Source organism: Hyperoodon ampullatus (genome assembly GCF_949752795.1).
Source record: "Hyperoodon ampullatus genome assembly, chromosome: 17".
In the NCBI taxonomy this organism is placed as follows: Eukaryota; Metazoa; Chordata; class Mammalia; order Artiodactyla; family Ziphiidae; genus Hyperoodon; species Hyperoodon ampullatus.
In genome coordinates this window covers 75,281,665-75,308,224 of record NC_136930.1, presented here as the reverse complement: position 1 = coordinate 75,308,224, position 26,560 = coordinate 75,281,665, and the positions used below count along the sequence as shown (strand labels likewise).

The following is a 26,560-nucleotide window of genomic DNA, read 5'->3' as shown; positions in this document are numbered from 1 at the left end:
GAGCTTCAGTCTCACTCAGTCACAATCCAACCTGGAATATAGAGTGTCTTTCATCTTAGATTTTTTTTTTCTTTCTTTTTTTTTTTTTTTGCGGTACGCGGGCCTCTCACTGTTGTGGCCTCTTCCGCTGTGGAGCACAGGCTCCGGACGCGCAGGCTCAGCGGCCATGGCTCATGGGCCCAGCCGCTCCGCGGCATGTGGGATCCTCCTGGGCCGGGGCACGAACCCGCATCCCCTGTATCGGCAGGCGGACTCTCAACCACTGCGCCACCAGGGAAGCCCCATCTTAGATTTTTATACCTGCCTGACAGAGCTAGTACCACCCACCTCTAACAGTTGTGGTGAAAATGAAATGAAATGAGATAGTGTATGTTTGTGCCTTTCATTAGAGCCACTAAGTGGCAATTTAGATTATTTGTAATGAATGTTGGTAGCGGCTGGACTGTTGATCTTAAAGCTGGGGTCCATGTATGAGTTTTAGGGGAAAATGAACTTGGAATCATATACAAAAATTTGTGCTTATTAGTGTCTTTGCATTTTCTGGAGGACATGTCCATGTTTTTCAATAGATTCTTAAAGACATCTGTCATCAGTATGCATACATGTGCATGTGTATGTCCATATATCATAAATGCAGTTAAGAGCTCCTTTCATAGAAGATGATAAATTAATAGTAATTTCATATTTGCAGGCGTCACACTTTTTTTTTTTTGGCTGTGTTGGGTCTTCGTTTCTGTGCGCTTTCTCCACTTGTGGCAAGCGGGGGCCACTCTTCATCGCGGTGCGCGGGCCTCTCACTATCGTGGCCTCTCTTGTTGGGGAGCACAAGCTCCAGACGCGCAGGCTCAGTAATTGTGGCTCACGGGCCCAGTCGCTCTGCGGCATGTGGGATCCTCCCAGACCAGGGCTTGAACCTGCATCCCCTGCATTGGCAGGCAGATTCTCAACCACTGCGCCACCAGGGACGCCCGGCATCACACATTTTACTTGTTTTGCAGAATAGCACGTGCATGTACAATTAAAAGAGCGGCAGAGGCAGAAATGCAAAAATCAAGAACAGGGCCTCCCTGGTGGCGCAGTGGTTGAGAGTCCGCCTGCCGATGCAGGGGATACGGGTTCGTGCCCCGGTCTGGGAGGATCCCATATGCCGCGGAGCGGCTGGGCCCGTGAGCCATGGCTGCTGAGCCTGTGCGTCCGGAGCCTGTGCTCCGCAACGGGAGAGGCCACAACAGTGAGAGGCCCGCGTACCACAAAAAAAAAAAAAAAAAAAAAAAAAAATCAAGAACAGTTGGCATTTATAAAATGTGCCTGGGGCTTCCCTGGTGGCGCAGTGGTCGGGAGTCCCCCTGCCGATGCAGGGGAGACGGGTTCGTGCCCTGATCCGGGAGGATCCCACGTGCCGCGGAGCGGCTGGGCCCGTGAGCCATGGCCGCTGGGCCTGCGCGTCCGGAGCCTGTGCTCCGCAACGGGAGAGGCCACAGCAGTGAGAGGCCCGCGTACCGCAAAAAAAAAAAAAAAAAAAAAAAGTGCCTGTGTGAATTGCTTCTTTGCTGGATTTGTAACTGTGGCTCAGGCAATTAATTTTAGCCAGTGCACTCTGGCATTGCGTGTTGCTTTTGGTTGATCAATTGTTGGATAAGAGTCTTAAAGATGTATAACTGAAGTATAGCATCCATACTGTAAAGTGCACAAATCATTTGTAGCCTGCTGCAGTTTTTACTGCCACCTTCCATATCAGTGTTTAGAATGTTACCAGCTCCCAGCAGCCTCCCTCCTGGCCCCTTGTAGTCAGTATCCCTGAAAAAGAAACCCGAGTTGATTTCTATCACTATGACTCGGTTTTGCTTGTTTTTGAATTTTGTGTGTTGTTTTGCCTATCATAACGTCTGTGAGATTCATTCGCGTTGTTGCACGTAGCACTTGCTCATCGTTTTTCATTGCTGTATGGCTTTCCATTTAAGAATACACCACAGTTTATTTTATTGATGGCTATGTGGGTTTTTCCGGTTTTGAACTATTATGAATAACGCTGCCATGAATATTGCATGTGTCTTTTGGTGAATATGTGCGTGTGTTTCTCTTCGGCATATACTTAAGAGTGGAATGGCTGGTAATACTATATTTATCTTTTCACCTGTAGTAGAAACAGTTTCCCAGAATGCCTGTATCACATCACACCCCCACCAGCAGTTGTATCAAAGCTCTAGGTTGTTCCACATCATTGCCAACAGTTAGCATTGTTGGTTTTTAAAAATTTGGAGCCATGGAAAAATGTACTTTAAAAAAATCAATTTTAAAAATTGAGAAAATTTACCATTTTGGAGTGTACCATTCCGTGGTTTTAGGTTTACAGTTGACCTTGAACAACACTGATTTGAACTGTGCAGGTCCACTTATACACGAAATTTTTTCAGTAAATATATTGGAAAATTTTTTTGGAGATTTGTGACAATTTGAAAAAATTCACACATGAATTCTGTAGCCTAGAAATATTGAAAAAATTAAGAAAAAGTGATGTCACAAATGCATAAAATATATGTACATGTACATGTAACATACAAAATATGTGTTAATTGTTTCTGTTATCGGTAAGGCTTCTCGTCAACAGTGGGCTATTATCAGTTAAGTTTTAGGGGAGTCCGAAGTTACACATGGATATTCAAGCATGCAGGGGGTTGGTGCTCCAACCCCCGCGTTGTTCAGTGGGCAACTGTGTACACGAGTTTGTGCAGCCGTCGCCACTCTTCAACTCCATCCCCCCGGAAAGAAACCTGGTCCTCGCTACCAGTCACTCCCCCAGTCCTCTCCCCTTAGCCTCTGGCAACCACTTCACCTACTTCCTGTCTCTCTGGATTTACCTGCTCCGACTGCTCATGTAAATGGAGCCATACAACATGTGGCCTTCTGTAGGGCTTCTTTCACTGAGCATAATGGGTTCAAGGTTCATCCATGTTGCATCAATAGCATTGTCAGTACTTCATTCCTTTTTATGGCTGAATACTGTTCTGTTCTATTCTGTGGAGGTGCCGCATTTTGTTTATCCATTCTTATTACTAAGTGTTTTTATTGTTCTGTTGGAATAGAGAAGATGGAAATTATTAAGCAGCATCTTTTTTCTTTTTTTTTTTTTTTTTGCGGTACACGGGCCTCTCACTGTTGTGGCCTCTCCCGTTGCGGAGCACAGGCTCCCGACGCGCAGGCTCAGCGGCCATGGCTCACGGGCCCAGCCGCTCCGCGGCATGTGGGATCCTCCCGGACCGGGGCACGAGCCCGTGTCCCCTGCATGGCAGGCAGACTCTCAACCACTGCGCCACCAGGGAAGCCCTAAGCAGCATCTTTACATTTGTGTTTTAACATGACCTCCGGTTGATTGGCTGTGATTTATCAAACTTTGCCTTAGAGCACATGATGACTGTCAGGAAAGGTGGCTTCAGTTCCCTGTGGGTGAGTGTGCGTGATGTGCTGAGTTTGAATATACACAAGCAGGTTATGATACTCTGAATGCTCTTAACTTTCAGTTTGAAATACATTTATCTTATCAGCACTTTATTAATTTGGGTTTTGTAAAACAAATATGAAGTCTCCAAAAATTATTCACCAATGACTTTTACAGTCTCAGTGTTAATTAGAGATGTTAGAAATTAAAGTTGATGTTAAAGACTAATGTTGAATATTATCAGGAATATAACATTAAAAATTTTAGTGATACTTCAAGTAAAGTGTCTATTTACATAATTGTCATATTATCTGAAATAAAGAAAACCATATTTTCTGTGAAGATATTAGTTGAATTGTTATACAGGTGGTCCATGTTTTGTATAGTTCCAGTATGCACAAATTTCAGTTTCTGTGGTTCATTGAAAAGTACCAGTTCCTCAACAGAGTGATTCAGAGTTTGGTTACCGCGTATATGAACTATGAGTAATCGCATAAAGTACAAACCCATTTTACAAATGACTACATAAATAACAGGTGTGGATTATAATCTGTGACCAGTCATGTCACTTCTCTCAAAGTCTGTTGGTGACTGGTCAGTGCACATCTGTTGTTCAGTTTATACACAGACAGCAGAGTGTGTAGTTGTGTTGCCTCCTTGTTTGCCAATGATAAATCCATGTGACATTTTACAGAAATAGCTAATCAAAGGAGGAAATTGACCAAGGAGGACGAAATACAGAATTGAAACAAAAAGTGAAAATGCTGGAAGTAAAACTGGGTGTAAGTGAAGATTTGAAAATATTGATAGTAACATGGTAACTGTGTAACAAAATGAGCCGAGTCGTAGGTGTGCATGGAGCTGTGGTGTGAACCAGCAACTGTAATCTCATCGTTCAGCCAACGGACCGAGGAGTTGTTTCAACTTTTAAAGCCTATAGACAGACTTCGGACAGGCTGTTAATGCTACAGTTGGAGATAGAGCAAATGAAAAAATTCAGGCATCCTGGCAGGAAGTAACAGAGTGATAGGTGTGCAGTATGGCAGAAACTTTTACTACACTGTGGAAATAACTTTGCAAGATTCTAATTGAATGTAAATGGAGTTACAGAAAACGTAGCCGACTCTATGAATGTTGACTTTGCTGTTGAGCCAGACATTCTAGATGTGCAGCCAAAAGAACTTAGTAAAGGTGGTCTCATTGACATAAGTGAAGAAAATAGTTGTGACCAAAAAAAGATGTCACTGAAGAAGTGACATGGCAAAAAAGTTCGCATTAGAGGAACTCTCAGAGGTATTTCATGACACAGAAAGTACAGAGGATAAAATGTAAAAGGAAGGTGACCCAAACTTAGGAAGGAATGTGACATTTTGTCAAGGTAGTGAAAAGATGCTCACTCTGTATCTTTAGTTTAACAGTGAGAAGAAGAAGGCAAACACTGTTCAGATGGCTTTTGGTAGTCATTTTACGTCTCCCACTCCCACTCGAAGCGAGAACCACCTCTGCTCACGTTAGTTGAACATATGCTCTGTCAGTTGTCTATTGATGAAAACAAGTCATCCCAACAATTAGTGGCTTCAGACGACACGAGTTATTCGTTGTGCTCAGATGTGCAGTCTGGGCAGGGCTCGACAGGGACAGCTCATCTCTTTCTGCACGGTGTTGGCTGAAGCAGCACACCTGGGAGCCAGTGGGTCTACTCAGGTGGCTCTGCCCCAGGGCTCGGAAGTTGACGCTGCCCGTCAGCTGGAAGCTTAGCTCCGGCTGTGGTTCTTGGAGCTCAGATCTTCTTGGGTTGCTTGAACTTCGGTACAGCATGGTGGTCAGGTTTGTGAGTGAGCATCCCAAGAGAGCCATGGGAACCTAGGTTCCTTTCTTTCTTTTTCTGGTGTTCCCTTTTAGGACTTAGCTTAGGATGTATCTTAGCCTAGTCTGAAGCCCACCCAGATTCAAGGGGAAGGAAGGTAGACTCCGCCTCTTGAAAGGAGTCTCAAAGTCACACTGGGAGACTTGGGAAAGGGGGAGTTTGGAAAATGTCAACAGCCACATGTTGCTATTAGAACATTAAACATTTAAGTAATGTAATGTTAGCTTCTCTGTCTACTGAAATCACTGTAGGACATTTAGGATAGTCAGGTTAGATAGTTTATGAGAGAGTAAACCCAAATCTTGTGTAGAAGAACAAAATTAAGGAGAAGAAAACTTTCACCCTAGTCTGGTTTGTTCAAGGATTTACTTTAGGGTCCTTATCAGATTCTTAACAACTCTCCAAACCTGTTGATGTCTTAATTTTTAAAAACTGTAGCTGTATCAATTTGCATTCTTTGTTTCTACTCTCACATTCTGGCAAGCATCTCAAGTTTTATTAAAGGGCCGGCTTATTTCAAGCGTAGTGAGGTCACTCTCCTGGGGGATCTTAGCATGTACAGCGAACATGAACTAGGCAGCTCTGGAGTAAGAGGCTCGTTGTCATCCTTGTACTCTTCTCCCTCTTCTGTATGTGCTGTTTTATGGAGCATTTATATCGGATTGTGGGCCGAGCCTTGGGGTCAGTGCCAAGGTTTGTCAGTACCTGTTTCCTCACACCTGCCTTGGGACTGCCCTGCTTGTCCCAAGAAAAGAAGAAGTTAGGCACTGAAGTTAGTATGTGAATGAAAGGGAGACCTGAAGCTGGAAGGTCAGCGGCCACCACTGACAGGCCATCTGCTTTCCCATTTCCCATTTCCCATTCCAGTGCACTGGCCTCTTGCTGTTCCAGGCAGCCTGGTGCCCGAGCCTGGACTCGGCCAACTGTGGCCAGCAGACGGGTTGGTGCTGGAACTGTTAACAGTGTAGGACAAAGTAAGGGTAGAATTTGGTGTGAGCATCTAGAAACCTCTATAGCAACTTGACAGTAATTTTATGTTCATTGACTCTGATGATAGAAGTTTCGTGCTCGGCTTTTGTATGCTTTTATTTTGAAATTTCATTTTTCTAGAAATTCCTCTTTATTGTATTTTACAAAAGTTGGTCTGTGACAGGTTGGAAATTAAAACTGGTTCTTTACCACAGATAGTTGGAAGAGTAGGGGTCTAAACCACGTAAATAAGCCAACTTTAAAAATCTTTTCATTTCCACGTCTTTGATAGTTTTTTGAAAAAGATATCCTGTAGTATGCGTAAGTAGCCGATGCCTGTGACTGGTTAATCTTGAAAAGTTCTAAAAAATACAACTGGCCACAGATTACAGAGGGCTACAATTACAAAATCCTATAAAAGCCTACCTCTCTGGTAAAAGAGGGGGAAGGGCTTTTGTCACTTAGAGACACAGAGAGTTGGCAGCCCCAATTGTACAGCTTTAGCCACGGGTCAAAAACAAATAGAGAACCACACGAACAACAGAGAATTCTGTTAATTGTTTGGAAACAGAATAGTCAGTGTAGCAGAGAGCAACGCTTGGGACTTTTCATTCCGTAGTGGACACCATCCCACAAACTGACTAATCCACGGTTTTGTGACCCAGATGCCAGGCTCTCAGAATCTGCAAGCCCATCATAAAGACAGACTGGAACGCCACCACCAGGGGAGTGGGTGGTGGTTAACTGGCACACACACGGAACTGTCCAGAAGGGTCGAGGCAGGCTCGCTGGTGGAGATGTTGCCCGTTTGAGAATTTATAGCACAGATCGGATTTTGACACATTCTGTTTTAGGAAAACTGCTTCGCTCTGGTGACATTACAGCAATGGTTTATCTTTTAAAGAACGTTTAGGCCTACTTTTTGAAGGTTTATGAAGGATTTTGCCATTGATTCTTAGCCACAGAGGTATATCCAGATTGTGTGTTGTTTCTGGTTGAGCTCCTCCCTTGACACGCTCACTATTATGTGTCTCGCTGACCCTTGAGCAGCGTGGGCCCCAGGGTGCCGGCCCTCCGCGCAGTCGAAAAGCTGCGTATAACTTGCGGTCAGCCCCCTGTGTGAGGGTTCCCCTGCATCTGCGCTTCCGGTGCTGGGGATTCAGCCAGCCAGGGATTGTGTGGTACTGTAGTGTTTATTTACTGTTGGAAAAAAAATGTGCATATAAGTGGACCTGGGCCATTCAAACCAGTGTTGTTAAAGGGTCAACTGTAGTGATTTTCCGTCGCTTCATCACCAGTGTATCATTTCGTCTGACCACTCCGGAGGTGTGGTGTTTCTTTTCAGGAAGCAATTGATAATATATTTATTCACCCTTACCATCTCATTTGGGGAGCGAAAGAGATAACTAAGGTGATGAGAAAAGTACAGTTGATTTTGTTATGATCCAGCAACCTTGCTAAATTCATTTATTAATTCCATTAGTTTATCTATAGATTCTTACAAATTTTCTTCATACATAGTCATATAGTAATGATGGTTTTATTCTTTCCTTCATACCCTATGTTTTACCTCCCTTTTTTGCCTGTGGAACCTGGCTAAGACTTCTGGAACACTGTCAAATTAGGGATGGTAATGCTGGGCATTCTTGACTTAGTCCCAGTCTTGGGGGGCGGGGCAGGGGGGGAGGGACTCTTCCACCAGTATTAATTTAAGTTTAATGCAGATACTTTCATTAGATTAAGGAAATATTTTCCTATTTCTGTCTTGCTAAGAGTTTTTATTATGAGTGTTTGGTAAACTTTATCAGTTGCTTTTTCTGCATATATTGAGATAACTCTGGTTCTCCTTTCTGAAAATATGGTGAATTACATTGATTGCTTTCTTAAAATTAAGACTTTATTTTTCCTAAAGCAGTTGTAAGTTCACAGCACAATTTAGGGGAAGGTACAGAGGTTTCCCACGTGCCTCCTGCCCCGGTACATGCACAGCCTCCCCACTGTCAGCATCCCCACCAGAGCGGAGCATGTGTTACAGTGATGAACCTGTAATGACACATCGTAATCACCCAAAGTCCGTAACTCCCATGGCGGTTCACTCTTGGCGTTGTACATTCTGTGGGTTTGGACAAACGTATAAGGACTCATATCCATCATTATAGTGACATACGGAGTATTTTCAGCGCCCTAGAAACCCTTTGAGGGTTTGACTTCCTTGTTTGGCTAATAAGTTACTTGAAATACATTGCTTAATTTCCAGACAGTTGGGAATTTGCTAGTTACCTTTTTGTTGGTGTCCAGCTTAATGCTAGACACAACACAGAGCATACTCTCAGTAATTTTAGTCCTTTGATATTTATTGAATCTTGTGCTTTCACCTAGCATGTGGTCAATTTTAGTAACTATTTCACCGCAAAGATGAGTTGCTGTTGGGTGTAGTATATGTCAGTTAGATCGTTTATTCATCATGCTGTTCAGATCATCTGTATGCTGCCAAAAGGTAGGAGGGTGTTTATAATCAGCTGTGCCCCTCGTCCCCTCTGTGTGTCTTCAACTTCCCTCTGCTTTCGGAGGTGCCCACTGGGCTTGGTTTCAGGACTGGTGGCTGTCGTCACGGGACAAATAGCACCGTGTGTGTGTGTGTGTGTGTGTGTGTGCGTGCGTGCGTGCGTGCGTGTGTGTGTGTGTGTTAGTGTCTTTTCCTTAACTCTTCAGGGTCTTGAATGCCCAGAATTGGCAAATGCCCTTTGGGGAAAGGCAGCTGTTGAGGACCTGTTCCTTCTCCATCTGTGTCACCTCCTAGTGTCTTGGGCTCCACACGTCTGGGTTGTTCTCTAATCCAGCTTCTCTGAGTTTTCTCAGGGGGAGTTGTGGTCTTGCCCGAGCTATTCCCTCACATTCAAATGGACATCCTCCTATCACACTTTATGTATTTATTTATTTACTTTAAATAAATTTATTTATTCATCTATTTATTTTTGGCTGCGTTGGGTCTTCGTTGCTGCGCGTGGGCTTTCTCTAATTGCGGCAAGCGGGGCTACTCTTCATTGCAGTGAACGGGCTTTTCCTTGCTGTAGCTTCTCTTGTTGCAGAGCACGGGCTCTAGGCGCGCGGGCTTCAGTAGTTGTGGCGCGCGGGCTCTAGACCACAGGCTCAGTAGTTGTGGCGCATGGGCTTAGTTGCTCCGCGGCATGTGGGATCTTCCTGGACCAAGGCTCGAACCTGTGTCCCCTGCATTGGCAGGTGGATTCTTAACCATAGAACCACCAGGGGAGTCCCCTATCACATGTTAAAAAACTTAGTCATATGTGCTTTTTGGTTTTGTTTTGTTTTCAGTTGTGACTGAATTTTCAGTGTATGAAGCAAGAACTTGTATTTCACATAAAAGTTTTCAAAAGTAGGCAGCAAAATTAACATATTTGGCTCTCCAGTGAGATTTTCTCACAAATTTAAAGGCTGTGATTTAAAAGGAGGGTGGTGTTATGTTGTTTACAGATAACACAGTGATTTTTGATGGAGCTGAGATAGGGTTCCTGGCCTTTTAATAATTCGTTTAACCAATATTTATTATTCTACTATGAATCAGGTACTGCTCTGGGTCTGGGGGTGGGGGATGGAATACAGTGATTATCTTGGTAGATTAGGTCCCAGTTCTCCTCAGGCTCAACTTCTGCATATAACAAAATAGGGAGAGAATAAAGAACAGTGTTGTTATGTCAGTATCAACAAAACACATTTTAATCAGTAGATTTACACTGAAAAAATTTTTTTCCTTTTACAGAATATGACAGATACCTAGCATCTAGCAAAATAATGGCAGCTGCTTACCTTGACCCAAACTTGAATCACACACCGAATTCAAGTACCAAGACTCACCTGGGTACCGGTGTGGAACGTTCCCCTGGGGCCATGGAGCGAGTGTTGAAGGTCTTTCATTATTTTGAAAGCAACAGTGAGCCAACCACCTGGGCCAGTATCATCCGGCATGGAGATGCTACTGACGTCAGGGTGAGTACATTTTCCCAAGACATGTCCTCAGTGTCTAGGTAGGGTAAATGGTAATGGCACATACCAAAAAAAGGCGGAGTAATAACTTTTATTCCCATATTTCAGAGATGTTAACTTTTCTCTATAGTATTTATTGAGTTAATATGTGATGGACCAGAGTTTTAATTTATGTAAAATTTCTTAGAAAAATAGTAACTGCATCATAGTATTCATATAATGCCATTGACTTGTTTTTCTCTCCTGTTTTTAAAAAAATTCTTTGAAGTATACAAGGAAACAAAGGAATTAAAATAGCCTCTAATACTGTTGAAATAAATTATTTTCTAGAAAGTGTAATTTTGAAGGTATTTGCATGACTCCAGGTAGGATAGAGTCTTAAAAAATATATATGTATATCTTCTGTATACCAGACACTTGGCAAGTTTCTGGGGATATTAAAGGTCCTGGTCATACAGCTTCCAGTCTGTTGCGGGCGAGATGCCCATGGCCTTAATTGCAGCGCGGTGCAGGCAGTGCTTCCCGGCGTGTTGCAGATGACGAGGGCCGGCAGGTGTGTCACTCCGTGTGACTGTGAGAGGTGGCTGGACACACTTTCCTCTGGGTGCTGATGAGAGTGGGCGGTAAAGAATTGTGAGGGGAGCACAGTGTAGGCAGAGGCTGCTGAGCGTGAGGAGTGAGCACCGTGATCTCAGAAAACAGTTCAGAATGTAAATTTTCAGGATGTTTACTTTGATCAAGTGTTGAAGAAACCCCTCCTCCTTCCTGCTCTTTCACTTAGTCCCTATTCATCTTTAAGGAGGACAAGGGTCCAGCGAGTAGGACCATCAGATGTATCTCCCCTGCTTTCAGTAATAAAGAAACAAAGTAATTTGTATTCTTTGACTTATATGCCTTAACTGTTTTTAAGCACAATAAAGGGATTGGTAGAATTTAGATTTAAGGCTACATATTACATATGCATTATATATAATATTCTGTTACCTCTGTGATACTGTAATACTGACTATTCAAATGGACTAATGATTAAAAGGAGAATCATTCACTCAGGATTGAAACATGTGTTAGTATCTATCCACGTGCTATACTTGAAATATAGTCTCTTCTTACAAGCTTTCCATGAAGCTTGTTGGCTTTTTCTAGTTTTTCTATAATTCTGTTTTATATTTAACCTTATAAACACAGTCACTGGAGAGAAACCTTGTAAAGGTGACGTTTATGGGAAGGCTGTTAGGGTATGTTCTAGTTTTTATAAATTTCGGATACAGTGAGAGAGGAAGTTCTTTAAACCATTGCATCAGCCTTAATAAACTTGAGAGCATTTGTGCAGGAGGGGAGCCTTTCAAAGTCTACGTATTTGACAAGACATTAGCAAATGTTCAGAATGTATTATATCAGAAATTTCACCTGGGAAGGACTCCGTGACAGATGTGCCATGGTTTTAGCATCATAGGTACTGCACAGGAGAGGAATCATACCACGAAGAGAACCAGTGATCACTGACACATGTCCGCCTTTAGCCAATGTTAAAATCTTACCAGACATCAGAACATGCATACTGTGAAGAAAAATTTAAACCAGATACAAATACATAAGTTATGAGAACCTATTTGTTAAACTTTTATGAAGATCAATATGAGCAAATCCGTGTGGCCAAAGAGCAAGTTGTTTTATTTCACAGTAATTGATAAATGTTTGAAATTTAGCAAGTCTTAGCCGTTGATGATTGATTTTTCAACATGAGGCAGAGAAACCTCTGTTGGCATTGCTTGACCCCAGCCCTCTCCTGGAATAGCCTGAAATCAACATAGTACTGGGTCACTGTGATGGCAGGTGGGTATTATTCATAACCCACTTCCTTCTACTGCTGTAACATTTGAAAATGCAGTATTTGCATGTAAATTAATTAATGGATGGATCTAAAAATCAACCATTTTCTGAAAGGAGGTAGTTTATTGTTATCCCGAGTTGATGGAATAATTAGATTGAGTCTCAGACTCTGTTGCTGCACTGCCCGATGTGGTAGCCGTGTGCAACTGCCGAATGCTTGAATGTAGCTAGTCTGAATTGATGTTTTGTAAGTGTAAAAATACAACTGGATTTCAGAGATTTAGTATGAAAAAGAATGTAAAATCTCATCAGTAATTTGTTATAATTTTGTTCTTGGCATGCTAGGTTAAAGAAAATATATCATTAAAATTGAATTCACCTGTTTCTTTTTACACTTTTTTAAAGTGACTGCTAGAAATTTTAAAACAACATATGTAGCTTGCATTATATTTCTGCTGGACAGCTGTGCTCTATAGAAAGTAATTATCTGAGAGACTGCTTGACTCAGAAGAACCAGACCTTTGGAGGCGTTGAAAGGTTTATTTTCACCAGGAAAAATCTGGATTCTTGTTATAATTCATTACAGGGGTTTTATTTCTCATGCTTTAATAGATTTCACTCCTATTACATATTTGTGCTAATTACACATTAATTGTATAGAGGATGCTGGAAGGATTCACAGGACTTCCCGGGGAGTAGGTAGAGTATATACAGCAGCAGTAGGAACGCGGTGCTCCTCGAAGGGCTTCGGACATCTCAGGCACAGGCCTCGTGGCCTTGGATGCTCCCAGCCATCGCCGGCATGTGTGCAGCACCCAGGTGTGAGGAGGGCTAAGGCCTCCTTGTGGTGGGATCTGTGAGATGGGCACAGAGGCACGTTCCATCTCCGTAGCCAGCCTTGCCCTGTGTAACTGCCCAAGTGCCACCCAAATCAGGTGCAAGTTGGAAATCCAGTTATGATTACTAAACAGTGGTGCAGGCTAGTTGTGTCCTGCCCCAAATAATCAGTAGCCCATGGTCGCAAACATCACTTATCTTGGCCATAGCTGAGTGTCAGTACCATGCTTCAGGCAGCTCTGGAGATAAGTGTGGGGTCAGTGCAGAAGAGCCAAGATTAACCCGTGGTGGACAATACTGAATAAGATTTGTCATCTAGAAACATTGTAGTGACACTTCAGAATACTAAGGGTATAGAGAACATCCAGATTCTACCAGAGAAGCCTCCTACTTAGGAAAAAGAACATTTACATCAGACTTTAATCTGCAATGCTGGTTGCAGGATAACATTGGAGCAGTGTCCTCAGAGGCTCTGGGGAACAGCTTGTACCTCTGGAGTCTATACCAAGTACATTATCAATCACAAAAACATGAAGTGAAGGTAGCTGTAGAGAAATAAGGAGGTAGGAAGTTCATATCATAGGCTCTCTTTGAAAACACAGCTAGATGACATCACAGAGCATGAAGAAGTGTGGTCCCAGAGGGAAGCACTGTAGTGGGGTGCGAGAGGCTGGCTCCCTTGCTGGCCTCGAACGTCTTCAGAGGCTCTTAAAGCCATGGCCATGGTTTCATCCCACGCTCTGCCTAGTCCACAACTGTACCCCGTTCTGACTTGTTTCATTTTCAGTTTAAGACCTAATGCCGCCCAGCTGCATCTATCCCTCTCTTCTCTGTCTTTGCCTTTCTTTCTCCAAAAGAACCATCAGCGCTTCAGAGGAAGGTTTTCCCCTTCTTTTAGTTAAGTAGGGCCCTTGGCATCATCTTTTACTCCTTTTGCTTATACTCTGCATCCAGTGCATTAGCTAATCCTGTCCACGTTGTCCTCAGAGTGTACCTGGAATCCCCCACCTCCTCGGACCTCAACCGCACACCTTTCTCAGAGCCACGTGGTCTCCTAACTGACATCACAACCCAGCAGCCAGGACGGTCCTGTTAACACGAGAGCCAGAGCACATCACTCTTCCCCTTGGAACCTTCCAGTGCTTTCCTCTCTATTTGGAGTGAATATTCAAGTCCTTCAGGAGCCCCTAGCCTTTTCCTCTCCCCGTCTTGCCCTGTGACCTTCCATCCTACCGGTCACCCACTTTTACGTTCTGCTTCCTGGACCGTTTCTCTAACATGCTGGTCTTCTAATCAGTAATTTGCTCAAAACCCCAGTAGCTCCCCATTTCTCTCAGAGAAAAGCCACATTCATTCCCCCCGTGGCCCACAAGGCTGGCTCCTTGTTACCCACCCTGAGCTTCCAGCAAGCAGCACACCCTTGATGATGCCTTTGTTTTAGCCCAGTGATACCCATTTCAGACTTGTGATCTACACAACTGGAAAGTCACACATTGGTGTTATTCTGAGCCCCTAAGTTTGTAGTCATTTGTTACAGTAGCAATGAGACACTAAGTGACTGTAGATTGTCGAGACAAAAGTGCCTGCTTTGTCTTGAGGACTGTTAGGAGGGCCCCTCGTCTGCTGCTGAACCAAGAGCAGGAGATGGTGCCCTGGCGGTTGGAGAGCAGGACTGGATTTCCGCATCTTGTTCTGGTAACTGAACGATGCTAGGCTCCTGCCTCTACAGGTGCGATCAGAGAAGAACGGTAGGAACCCACTGATTCCTAAAAGTAAAGAGTATCTGAAAGAGAGCACACTGAGAAGAATGACCCCTGCACAGGATAAAAGACAAATCAGTTCTTAGGAGGAAGTAAAGAGATGAACAGTGTTAAGAACAATACATGTGACCTCAGATACCTCCTCTTGGGATAAATGGGGAAATGTTGCAAGCTGCCTGTGAGGAGATGGATAACAATATGAAATGTCCATTGTCATCCTGTCCCCTGCCTTACCTTCCGCACAGATGACTTACTCTCCTGCATGCATTCATTATCACGTCCTCCTCCTGCTCAGCTCTAAGACTCCTCAGGGTCACGATTGCACCTCATCGTCACTGGGTCGCTAGCACCAGGCGTGCAGCGGGCCTTTAGGTGGTTGCTGAACAGTTGAGGGGTGCACGTTCACGAGTGAACGGGTGTGAAGGACGCGGCCGTGTGAGCGCTCTCCACCGGGGAGAAGGTCACTGCTTTTCAAAGCGCTGTCTAAAAGATAAGTGGCCGGGTTGAACCAAGCAAAGTCATAGCAAGAACTTTCAGAAACAAACACAATTACAGCCTCGTCTCACTAGTCTGCTGCAATCAGGGAAACGTAAATTATAGCAGCAACCACTGCCCCCTCCCCCGGTTTGGTCCATCACATTGATAAACGTTTTAAGATTGATTTCATCCATTATTGGTATGAGATGAGGGACAGTCTGTCACATTATGTGTCAAGTGTAATCGGTATAGTTCTGTTGGTGCACAGTTTGGCTGTACTTACCAAAATGTCATATTTTAAGTAGCTCTTGACCCAGCACGTCTGTTTCTAAGCAGTGCCTGTACATATGTATGACGACAGCTAGAAGGATGCTCCTGGCAGGATTACTTGCATTTCCACCTCCCTTTCCCCCAAAACAAGGAAACGAAAAAGAAAATAACTATCTCCCAGTAGTAAAATGGCTGAATTGCTATGTTCCCGATGAAATACAAGCACGATGCAGACACCGGCTTCTTTTATTTCCAAGTTTGAGAAGAATCCTTTACTGTGAATATCTAACATGAGAATTGAATCAGGAAAAGTGTATATTTCTAAGGCCTGGGCTGTGATATAAATGAATAAAAGGAGTTTTCAGAGTAGCTAAGTGTTGCTTTGTGTATTGTAGGACTAGATTGTCATGAGCCTTTAAATCCAGGATGAGAAATTTAAATTTAATTTGGATACCATCAGTGGCATATTATGAACCCATGTCCTCTTAGCTCCCTAGAGACAGTCCCTTTTCTAAATGTACATATTTCGGAAATAATATACACATATACTAATGTGTGTGTGTGTGTGTGTGTGTGTGTGTTATACGGAAATGGTGATGTTTCCATATGGTAGCGTTGAGTTTGCATTTCTCACTAAAAATTTAGTTCTCAAAGTTATTTGTTCAGTTATTCAGAACCAAATAGTTGGTTCTCAAAATTACCAGTACTTTTTACTGAGTACTTATGTACATTTAGCATCAAATATTTAAGCACCTTGTCCACTCATAACCTTGGCTGCTATCCAGACTAAGTCTGAAGTGGCATTTGTGAGAGTATTAGAGAATGAGACTGGGACGGAACTCAGTATGGAAGCATCATGGAAAAGCAAGAAGTGAAATAAAAGGGAATGCCTGTGTTTATTGCTTAATTGTTTAGTGGAGAGTGAAATTGCAACCTGGTTTAGGTACCAGTTCCTACAGTTTGGGGAATCTGGTTACGCAAACCCAGACTTGAAATTATTCTGGCGTCTGCTGGCAGTGCGATCAAGTGAACTGACTAAAATTCTGTCTGTTCCACAAGACTTCAAGACTAGGAACCTGCCTTCCCCCTAATCATCACCATGTTTTTGGACTAAGCCCCTCTAATTGATACTGCTTCTCTGCAGGTGGGCTCCTGTGTGTGCCCGTGAGTCAGAGGACATGAGGGTCACCTGTGCCGTGCAAGGGGTCATCAGAGCAGGCACCCAGCGAAGATGGGGTTTCTCCCGGGGTGTTGATGGCAAATACAAGTATAAGGAATGGTTGTGCCCTGCCTGACACTCTACATCTGGGCCTGGAGGGGTAGACAGACCAAGACACAAAGATCTGGGGGTGATGTGGAATCGAAGGGAGATGAGCAGGGTAACTGGAGCCTGTGTGCTCTCGGGAGTGAGCTGGCAGAGCGGGGGCGAGAGACAAAGGCGCTGTTGTGGGAGTTTGAAAGGGGCGCCAGCGCCTGTCCTTTGCAGCTCAGGGATGTGGATGTTGGCAAGGAGAAAGCTGCACAAGTCGCCTTTCAGAGAATTAGCAGAAAAAGATGGCCCTTCCTGTAGGCAGATCCCGCACCTCAGAGTACAAGATTTGCAGGCAAGCTTGGGGCTGGATCTGGGCTCCCACCATCCCCTGGCAGGATGCCCTTGGGTGGTGTTCAGCCTGCACTGTCAGAAATTCAGGCCTTGAATCCAGAAGCCAGAAAAAACGTTTTATGCTCATTCCAGGTACCACCCCAATCCCCCACCCCGCCCCCGAGTTCTGTAGGCTGCAGACATGCCTCCTGTCCCAGTAAGAGTTCATCTTGTTCCTGAAGCTGTTGTCAGCTCTTCCAGCCGGGTTCTTGTTCATGCTTTCTCTCTGGTGCCACGTTTGCTCCCTCCCTCCATCCTTCCTCTGCCGCTCTCCTGGGCTCGATGCACAGCCTTGTCCTGGGGATTGAGGAGTCAGGAAGGGTGGTCGGCATGTGCAGGTACAGGAGTGCGGCACACGTCCTGCCCCTGGTGTGGACTCGCTGGGTCCTTGACAGTTTTTGAATATAGTACATGTTATTATTTATCTGTTCTTATGGGTAGGGCTGGGGACATCCTTAATTGTATGATCAACAGCATTGTGCCATAATAAATACTAGTGTGTGCAGAACTTTTAAGATGTGTCTTACATTATAAGTTATATGTTAGCTTCAGTTAATTGCTAGTCTTTAAAAACCAATGATGTTTTTCTCTAGTAGATAGTTCTGATTTTCCATGATAGACATTTTCATGTTAATCTCAGAATCATTTAAAAAAAAAACCTTACTAATGTCCTAAAATATTGAGAAGATTGCAATGGATGGTGATTAGCATCTGCTCACTTAAGGGTGGCAGATGGTCTCCATTGTATTCCGAAGGTGTCTTCCACGTGTGCTACCCATTTACAAACATAGACGCACGACTTACACATCTGTGTGGGCACAGGGCAAGAATCAGTTCTAATAACACTTTCTTTCCCACAGCCCCAGGGTAAACGCTGCCTTCTCTAGGGAGCCTTCCCTGATGCCCTCCTTCAAAGGTCACTTCATCTCCTCTGAACTCATGGGGCACACGTGTTAGAAAAGTTAGGTTGGGGGCTATTGTGAATTGCTGCATGTTAACTTACAGAGAGCAAAGAGCAGGTGGCTAGGCCTAACTTTAAGTAGCTTTTCATATGTCATCAGTACTATCGGAAATGTGGCCTTAATTATATGGTCCTAAATGTGTTTTTAAAAAATGATATTAAGGTTGCAGCCTGTTCTCAACAATATCGTTGGTTCAGAAAGTATAACCTTCCACAGGTCTCATTCTTAGGAAGCCACCTGAGGTGTGGCCATGTGCTCTGATGAGTTGGGGTGACGCAGAGGTGGAGCTGCAGAAATCAATAAAGAAAGGGGAAGTGCCTCTTTTTGTGGTTTTTAAAAAACTTCTCTTTGTTCATAAAAATACTTCTTGTGAAAAAAGATTTCTAAGTAAAATTAAGTGATTTATTTAAATTGATACTCTTTTACCAAAGATTTCTGATAATTAACTAAGAGAAATGAACATTGCATTAATTTTTAGCATGCAGTTTTTTGTTTATAACAGTCGTTTTTGTGGGGGGTATGTTTTAGGGCATCATTCAGAAGATAGTGGACAGTCACAAAGTAAAGCACGTGGCCTGCTATGGATTCCGCCTCAGTCACCTGCGGTCAGAGGAGGTGCACTGGCTCCATTTGGATGTGGGCGTCTCCAGTGTGAGGGAGAAGTATGAGCTTGCACGCCCGCCAGAGGAGTGGAAGTAAGACTGCAAACCTACTTGGGGGTGGCTCGGACTTGATTTGCTTTGCATATTAGAGACACGCACAAGAGGATGATTATCTGTGCTTAATTTTCACACTGATTGTCATTGGGACTCCTGTATAAATAGAGTTGGCCGGTAGTTATTAACCAGTGATCTCTTCTGCACTTCTGTGTGGTCTGTCTTGGGGCACCGCTGACCTGGACTCGCTGAGCCGTCTGACTGATCTCATGCTTTTGTGATGACCTTTCGCTCCTCACACTTCTCTTGTCAGTGCTGCTCTGTCCAGCCTCTGCTCTGAGGAGGACTCAAGTCCTAGTCCTTTTACTTCCTGTTCTGCTGGCACCCTTTCGTGCAGCAGGACTCCCTGTGCCTGGGGGAGACCACACCCAGTTACCTTATTAATGGGCTGCAGAGCTCGCTTTATGGTGCCCAGTACAGTAATCCACAGCCCACCAAGAGAGTCAGCGCCTCTTGGATGTTCACACATAACACTGAAATTAGGAAGTAATCTCTTAGTGAGTCCTACTGACCTTAATGAAACTAAAACCATTCAAGGTCAGTTAAAAGAATTCCCTATAGATTGTCCTTTTCCTGGTTCTCTCCTAATAATTTTTTTCACGTTTAAGTAAATCAAGATGTTTGTAGGAAATTATACATCTAAAAACACGTTTGAGAGAAGTATAACTTATAGAACGGGGTTCTTCCACAGTGGTTCCCGTTTTTATAGATAATGCTGCAGAAGTAAAGATCATTGTAGAGTGAAGAGAGCATGCAAATGTCAGTAACTTTCAGTTCAAGGATCTAAGCTGAGAAGATTAGAAAGATTAAAAGAAAAACAAACATGTTTAGGTGAGTAAATCTTTAGTCGAATAAAATCTTGACCCAGTTACGGTTTATCAAAGAAATACAGTTGTATTTTCAAATTTATCAAATAGCTGGAACCACGCTAACAAAATAGTCTGTGAGAATATAGTTTGGTTGCTTTTCATCACCGGCTAGCAAAGATTTGACTTCCATCTATTTGGTCAATTAATTAAATAAGTGTTTAAAAACTAAGAATATCTAAAAGTTACTTGAAAATACCTCTAGGTATTTTTAATCAACACAACTTTGTTACCTTCTGAATTCATGCAGACATGTCAGAGGCAGGCTTCATTATAGCAACAGTTTTAGTGCTCAGTATAGTGTTGAATGTAGATCCCTGTGTATACAAGCTTTGCTTTTGTTCTTTAAGCCAACTTATTTTACCCAATTTCAAGTAAAATTGAGTAGGCTATTTTTTTTAGTGGAGCCTGGATCCTCAAAAGTAGGGAAGATTTGGCTGACCCTCTTCAAATGAAGGGTGATGAAGATGCTACTGCTAATACTGATGAAGATGATGACATTGATGTGTTGTCACCATGGAGTGGCTGTTAGGAGCCAGGCACTGTGCCAGCTATGTGCTATTTATGATTTATATATTTGTAATTTGTAAACTGTATATTTCATTTACCCAAACCCTAGGAGGTAAAGACTTGTTATCCTTATTTTACAGATGAAAACAGAGGCACAACAAAATTGATTTAAGCTGCATTCACATAGATAGTTTGTGACGCAGTTTTGATTTGGATTTAGCGATCTGACTTTACAGTATATGGGTTTTTAAAATCAGCATGCCTGTCTCAGTGGGAATAATGTGATCTTCAAAACTCTGAGAGTGTAGCTAGGCTTATAAGATGAGTGAAGGTGCATGGATTGTCGGTAGAGGCGATGAGAGAAGAAAATGTGATCAGAGATACCATTGATACATGTGTGGTATTGTCCAGAGTGTGAGGGTTAATACAGATTGTTCTAAAGTGTCATTGGGGAACAGGACGCTGTTAAATAACCAAGCAGATTTGAAAAAGAACAAAACAGAAGTTCTGGAAATCATTGGATAGATAAAGCAGCAGGTTAGACATAGCTGAAAACTTAGTAAACAAGAAGGTGGATCTGAGAAAATTTGCCCAAAACGTAGCACAGAGATGAACAGATGGAAATTATGAAAGCAGCTTTATGTAACATGGAGAATGAGAAGCTCAACCCTTTTCTAACAGGAACTCTGAAGAAGAGAATAAAAAGAATGAGGAAGAGGAAATAATCTGAAGAGAAAATAGCTGAAAACTTTCTAGAATCAGTGAGTGATGTGCATCCTTAAATGCAGGATTAACAAGTATCTCAAACAGGGCGAATAAAACTAAATGCATACTTCGGCAAATTATAGTAAAATAGTGTTGTACAAAAGAAAAAGAGGATGTTAAAAGCAAGCAGAGAAAAATTCAGACTTCTTACAGCATGATTGATGCCAAGACAATGGAGGGATTATACGTTCAAAGTGGTGGGAAAATATAACTGGCAGCCTGTACTTGTTTGCACAGTTAAATTCCCTCAAGAACAGATATCGGCTAAATACGAGGGTAACTGCTCAAACATTAGAAATATAACTTAAATATGAGGATAAAAGCTCAAGCATTAGAAATATAACTTAAACCGTAGTTGGGTAAGTAGGTATTAGAGAAACGTAGGGATCAAAAAGAAGGAAAGAGATAGAGAAAAGGCATGGGAAAAAGGATAAATAGAAATCACGAATAAGGTGCAGGTATACTAACGGTGAATGGTCAGAGGTTATTAGAGTGTGATTAAAAAGTAAATTCTAGGGCTTCCCTGGTGGCGCAGTGGTTGAGAATCTGCCTGCTAATGCAGGGGACACGGGTTCGAGCCCTGGTCTGGGAAGATCCCACATGCCGCAGAGCAACTAGGCCTGTGAGCCACAACTACTGAGCCTGTGCGTCTGGAGCCTGTGCTCCGTAACAGGAGAGGCCGTGATAGTGAGAGGCCCGCACACTGCGATGAAGAGTGGCCCCCACTTGCCACAACTAGAGAAAGCCCTCGCACAGAAACAAAGACCCAACACAGCAAAAATAAATAATTAATTAATTAATAAACTCCTACCCCCAACATCTTAAAAAAAAAAAAAAAAAGTAAATTCTAGCTCTCTGCTATTTATAGGCTGTATCCAAAACAGTGATGTTCAAACATTTTTCTTTGACTTACAGGAAGAAATGTGTTTTGCCTTGAGATTTAGTGCACGTATATCTGTTTGTGTATCTCAGAGCTATTTGTAAATAACGGACCTACATATTTCACAAAACATACTCAGCCTTATTATTTACACTAAAGTCTAAGGGTTTTCTCTTCAATATCATTCTGTTTTGTTCTACTTAAGTAAAATAAATAGTAAAAAAATTTTCCTACCTACTAATGAGTCCTGATTTTCAATTTGAATAACTCTCACATAAAACATGAGTACAAGTATACCAGACAAATAATAACCAGGGGAAAAAAAAGATGAGTATTATGCTAGTAGTATCCTGTGCAAAAATTTTCAGGCAAACAAGAATTATTATGGATGTAGAGGGCAACTACATAGCAATAAAAGGCTCATTTCACCAAGAATTTAATAAGTATAGAAATAGATATAACTCTTAAACTTGTAAATTCCTAGACATTCCTCAAAATGTATAAAGCAAAACTAGTATTAAAGGAATAAAACTTACCTCTCCTAATAATTAAAAGGAAGAGCGCAAACAATAGTAAGTAAACACTAGTTTTAAAATTATGTATCTATTTTTTCTAATGTAGAAATATAGGATCCTGCACGCAACAGTATATTGAGCAATTTAAAAACACATCTCTACATAATTTACAGTTCGGGCTTCCCTGGTGGCGCAGTGGTTGAGAATCCGCCTGCCCGTGCAGGGGACACGGGTTCAAGCCCTGGTCCGGGAAGATCCCACATGCCGCGGAGCATCTAAGCCCGTGTGCTGCAACTACTGAGCCTGTGCTCTAGAGCCCGTGAGCCACAACTACTGATCCCACATACCACAACTGCTGAGCCTGCGCACATGGAGCCTGTGCTCTGCAACTAGAGAAGCCACCACAATGAGAAACCCGCACGCCGCAATGAAGAGTAGCCCCCGCTTGCCACAACCAGAGAAAAGCCCACGCGCAGCAACGAAGACCCAACGCAGCCAGAAACAATACATAAATAAGCTAAAATAATAAAATAAATAAATTTATTTAAAAATAATAATACTAATTTATGGTTCAAAGGAAAAGGCCGAGCCTGCTGAGGGCCTGGCTTTGACGGGGTCTGTCGCTTCGCCGTCCAGTCCACTCTCTGCAGTAGCTCATGGCCGCAGTCACTTCCTTCTGTCTAGATACAGCTAGCCCTCAGCATCTGCAGGTTCCCTGGTTCCGTAGCCATGGATTCAACCAACTGCTGATACAAACTTCTGGGTTGGGGGGGGATTCCAGAAAGTTCCAAAAAGCAAAACTTGAATTTGCTGTGCCAGCATCTATTTACATAGCACTTACATTGTATAAGGTACTATTATAAGTAATCTAGAGATGCTTTCAAGTATACAAGAGGGTGTGTGCTTCTTACATACGCAGACTGTGCCAGTTTACTTGAGCATACGAGGATTTGGGTGTCTGTGGGGCATCCTGGAACAATTCCCCTGTGGATACTGAGTGTCCTTCCTTCATTTAGCCTCCTGTATACCAGACTCTTCTGGTGAAGGTTTTCCTCCTCTTTTAGTGGCCATCACGGTCTGTCTTCTCCTGCTTAGCCTTGACGTTTGGGGCTGCTCCAGTGACCTCTTTTCCTCTCTCTGCCCACCTTAGACCTGCCTTTGGCATTAAATTCACTCTTTATCGGATAAATGCAGGAAACCAATGGACAGGTTATTGCAGTAACCCAGGAAAAAGTCACAGAAGACGATGGCTGTGGGGAGTAGTACTTGGAATGAGAGGCAGCTGTACCGAGATACGTTCAAGGTGGAGCTCACCGAATTTGCTAACAAATCTTTTCAACTGTAAACACCCGAGGACATGTGTAGGTCGTCCCCGCTCAGGAACTCCCGGGAGCCCCCGCCACCCCTGGAGCCCACTCTGAGTTGTGATTCCTTCTTGGTCCTCGTCTCCGTCTGCTGCTCCTCCCCTTCCTCCATTTGAGCGACTCTGGTCCCTTTGAAATGTTAGTTTTCTGTTTTCTTAGATACTCAGGGTAGGGTCTCATGTGATGGTCTCTTCTCTCTTGCCAGCCTTCTTGCTTGTTGAATACAGTAACCCTTCATCTCACTTCTCTTTTTGCCTTTATCTTTTCCAACTTTTCACTAGCTTGACCTTGGCCACACTGGCACTCTTACTGGCTCTTGAACAAACCAAGCGGATTGTTCCTGGTGCCTTTGAACTTGATGCTCAACTGCTGTGTGTACTCGTCTGCCATTTCCGGCTTGGCTTGGACCTCCCTTCGTTAGGGCAGGTGCTCCACTGTCACCTCCTCCCCAGGGCCTTTTCCGGCCTTTCTGTCTACAGAGCCCACTGCCCGCCTGGTGCAGTCTCTCTCCCTCAGGGACTCCGTTGTATTCACTGCTCGGTTCTGGGCGTGCCAGGTATAGAGTAGGCACCCAGTAAAAAATATTTTAAGTGGAAGTTGAATCAGTGATAATGAAATTATCAACTAGGGCCTGAACAGGACTAGTTTATGTTAGTAACAATCTTCATATTAACACGCTTCTTGCTGTGTGTCAGACATTGCCTGAGAGGCTTGATAACCTGCCCGTTGTCACACAGCTTAAATGGGTGGCAGAGTAGAAACTGGGTCCATGCACCAGCTCTTTCTTTATTCCTGTGTTAGGTATTTGACTACAAGAAACAGAACATTGACAATTTGCTGTACACCTGAAACTAACACAACACTGTAACTCAACTGTACTCCATTAAAAATTTTTTAAAATTGAAAAAAAAAAGAAACAGAACATTGAGACCTCTCTCAGTCCATGGGTGGACATGTGAGGGTAACTGCAGCTCTGGCTTTAGTTCTGAGAAGTAGGGTGTTAATATTCAAATGAAAGTGCCAAGATTCATCAGAATAATTGGATATTAGTTTCCATTCCTATGGGGTTTTTGAGCATAGATTTTTCTTTTTTGCAGTATCTGCTATAGTATCTCTTCATATTGTTAAATAAACCTGAGATCTAAACTTGTTTAATGGAGTCTTCAGTTCTTCTAAAACCTTGGTAAGCACCTGCAGCACACACATTTGGTCATAACTGTCTCAGGCAGGATGGCCTTACAGAGATGTCGTGACGTGTCATTGGGGAAAGGAAGTGCTGATTTGATAAATGGCTATCCTCGTAGGAAGAATAACAACAAAATTAGATCCTACCTTGAACAATACACAGAAATCCACCTGAGATGGATTAAGTTTAAAAAAGAGAGAGGGAGAGAGAAAGCTTAATGGAAAATATAGTTGAATGTGTCTTAGGCCCTAGAGTAGGAAGGTTGTCTTAATACTCCAAAAACATTCACTCTGAAAGATGAGAATAATAAATTTGACTTTAATGAGGTGAAAACATTCTGTTTATCAAAAGATGTATTTTCAAAACTGCAGAAATGGTAATTCCCTGGCGGTCTGGTGGTTAGGACTCTGTGCTTTCACTACTGAGGGTGCGGGTTCAGTCCCTGGTCAGGGAACTAAGATCCCACAAGCCGTGAGGTACGGCCAAAAAAAAAAAAAAAAGTGCAGAAACAAGTTGCAACTATGAGAAGATATTCTACTGATCAATATGAGAAGATATTCTACTGATCAATATGAAGTCTCAAATTGGCATGAGACTTGAGCTATGTTCATAAAAGAGAAGACAAGTTTGACTAGTAATCACAGGAAGACACTGTCATCTTTCTCAGTGCTCAGGGAAGTACGAAACTAGGCCATTAGATTCCATCTTACAGTGTCTGGTTGGCAAAAAGTAAGTTGTCTGACAGAATTAATAGCAGGAGAGGTTATGGATCTGACAGGATCTTGCCTGTCCTGCTGGGGAGAATGTAAATTGGTAAAACCATTTGGGAAGATGGCATAGCATCCTCATGACATACCCTGCTATCCTGCTGTTCCACTTCAAGTTCTGTCCTCGAGACACTCTTGCATTTCTCTACTAGGCTTGAGACCCAAGAATGTTCGTAGAATAACCAGTGATGGTTAAGTCAGTTGCAGAATATTCACAGTGGAATGTTACACTAGTCAAAATGAATGATCAAGACTTGCAACAGTGTGGATAAATCTTAGACAAATACCACTGTGTGACAAAAGGCAGTCCCAGGATAACTGTGTGAATGCACTAAATAGCAATACCATTGAGGTGCACGCATCAAAGTGGTTACTTTTGGGGGGTGGGGTGGTGGGCCATGCGGCTTGCGGGATCTTAGCTCCCCAAGCAGGGATTGAACCCGGGCTCTGGCAGTGAGAGCGTGGAGCCTTGACCACTGGACCACCAGGAAATTCCCTAAAATGGTTACTTTTTATGTGAATTTTACCTCAGTTAAAAAACAAAAAGTCCCAGGAGATGACATACAGCGTGATATACTTTTACAAAGTAAAAAGAAAAATAAACCCAAGAATATTGCTGGGAGCACATCAGATGGGTAAGACAATATTGAACATGTAAATAAAGGGTCGGGGGAGATGCTCTGTCTAGAGCCTCTGTGGGGAGAGCACCCTGCCCCCTCCCGTCCTCTTAAGGGCCCTCAGGGACTTGTGTGGAATCCTCGGGTCCTGAGGCAGAGCCCGAGGCCGCTGCGCTGCATGCACAGGCACGGGCCCTGCTTCCTCCCCAGTCTTTCGTGGAGCAGGCACTTGCTCATCTGTCCCCGGGGTCCTGGGAGATCTCGGTTAGGTAGGTGGTGTTTGCTAGGATCTTGAGTCAGCCAAAAAAGTTTGAATTACAGC

The 26,560-nt window shown here is 43.2% G+C and overlaps 1 protein-coding gene across 25 annotated transcripts in view; it reads left to right on the top strand.

The window, feature by feature from the left end:
* PTK2 (protein tyrosine kinase 2) overlaps window positions 1-26,560 on the top strand; it is a gene marked incomplete at its 5' end in the record, with an annotated part of 198,079 nt that overhangs the window by 20,924 nt on the left and 150,595 nt on the right. For 17 of the 25 annotated variants that reach the window (XM_079722510.1, XM_079722512.1, XM_079722509.1 and 14 more), the window contains 2 exons: window positions 10,083-10,277; window positions 18,581-18,747. In XM_079722510.1, the coding sequence (XP_079578636.1) occupies window positions 10,083-10,277; window positions 18,581-18,747 (362 nt within the window). Of the gene's footprint in view, window positions 1-10,050; window positions 10,278-18,580; window positions 18,748-26,560 lie in introns of those variants that run through there. The other 8 variants (XM_079722516.1, XM_079722514.1, XM_079722518.1 and 5 more) reach the window with 2 other exon arrangements.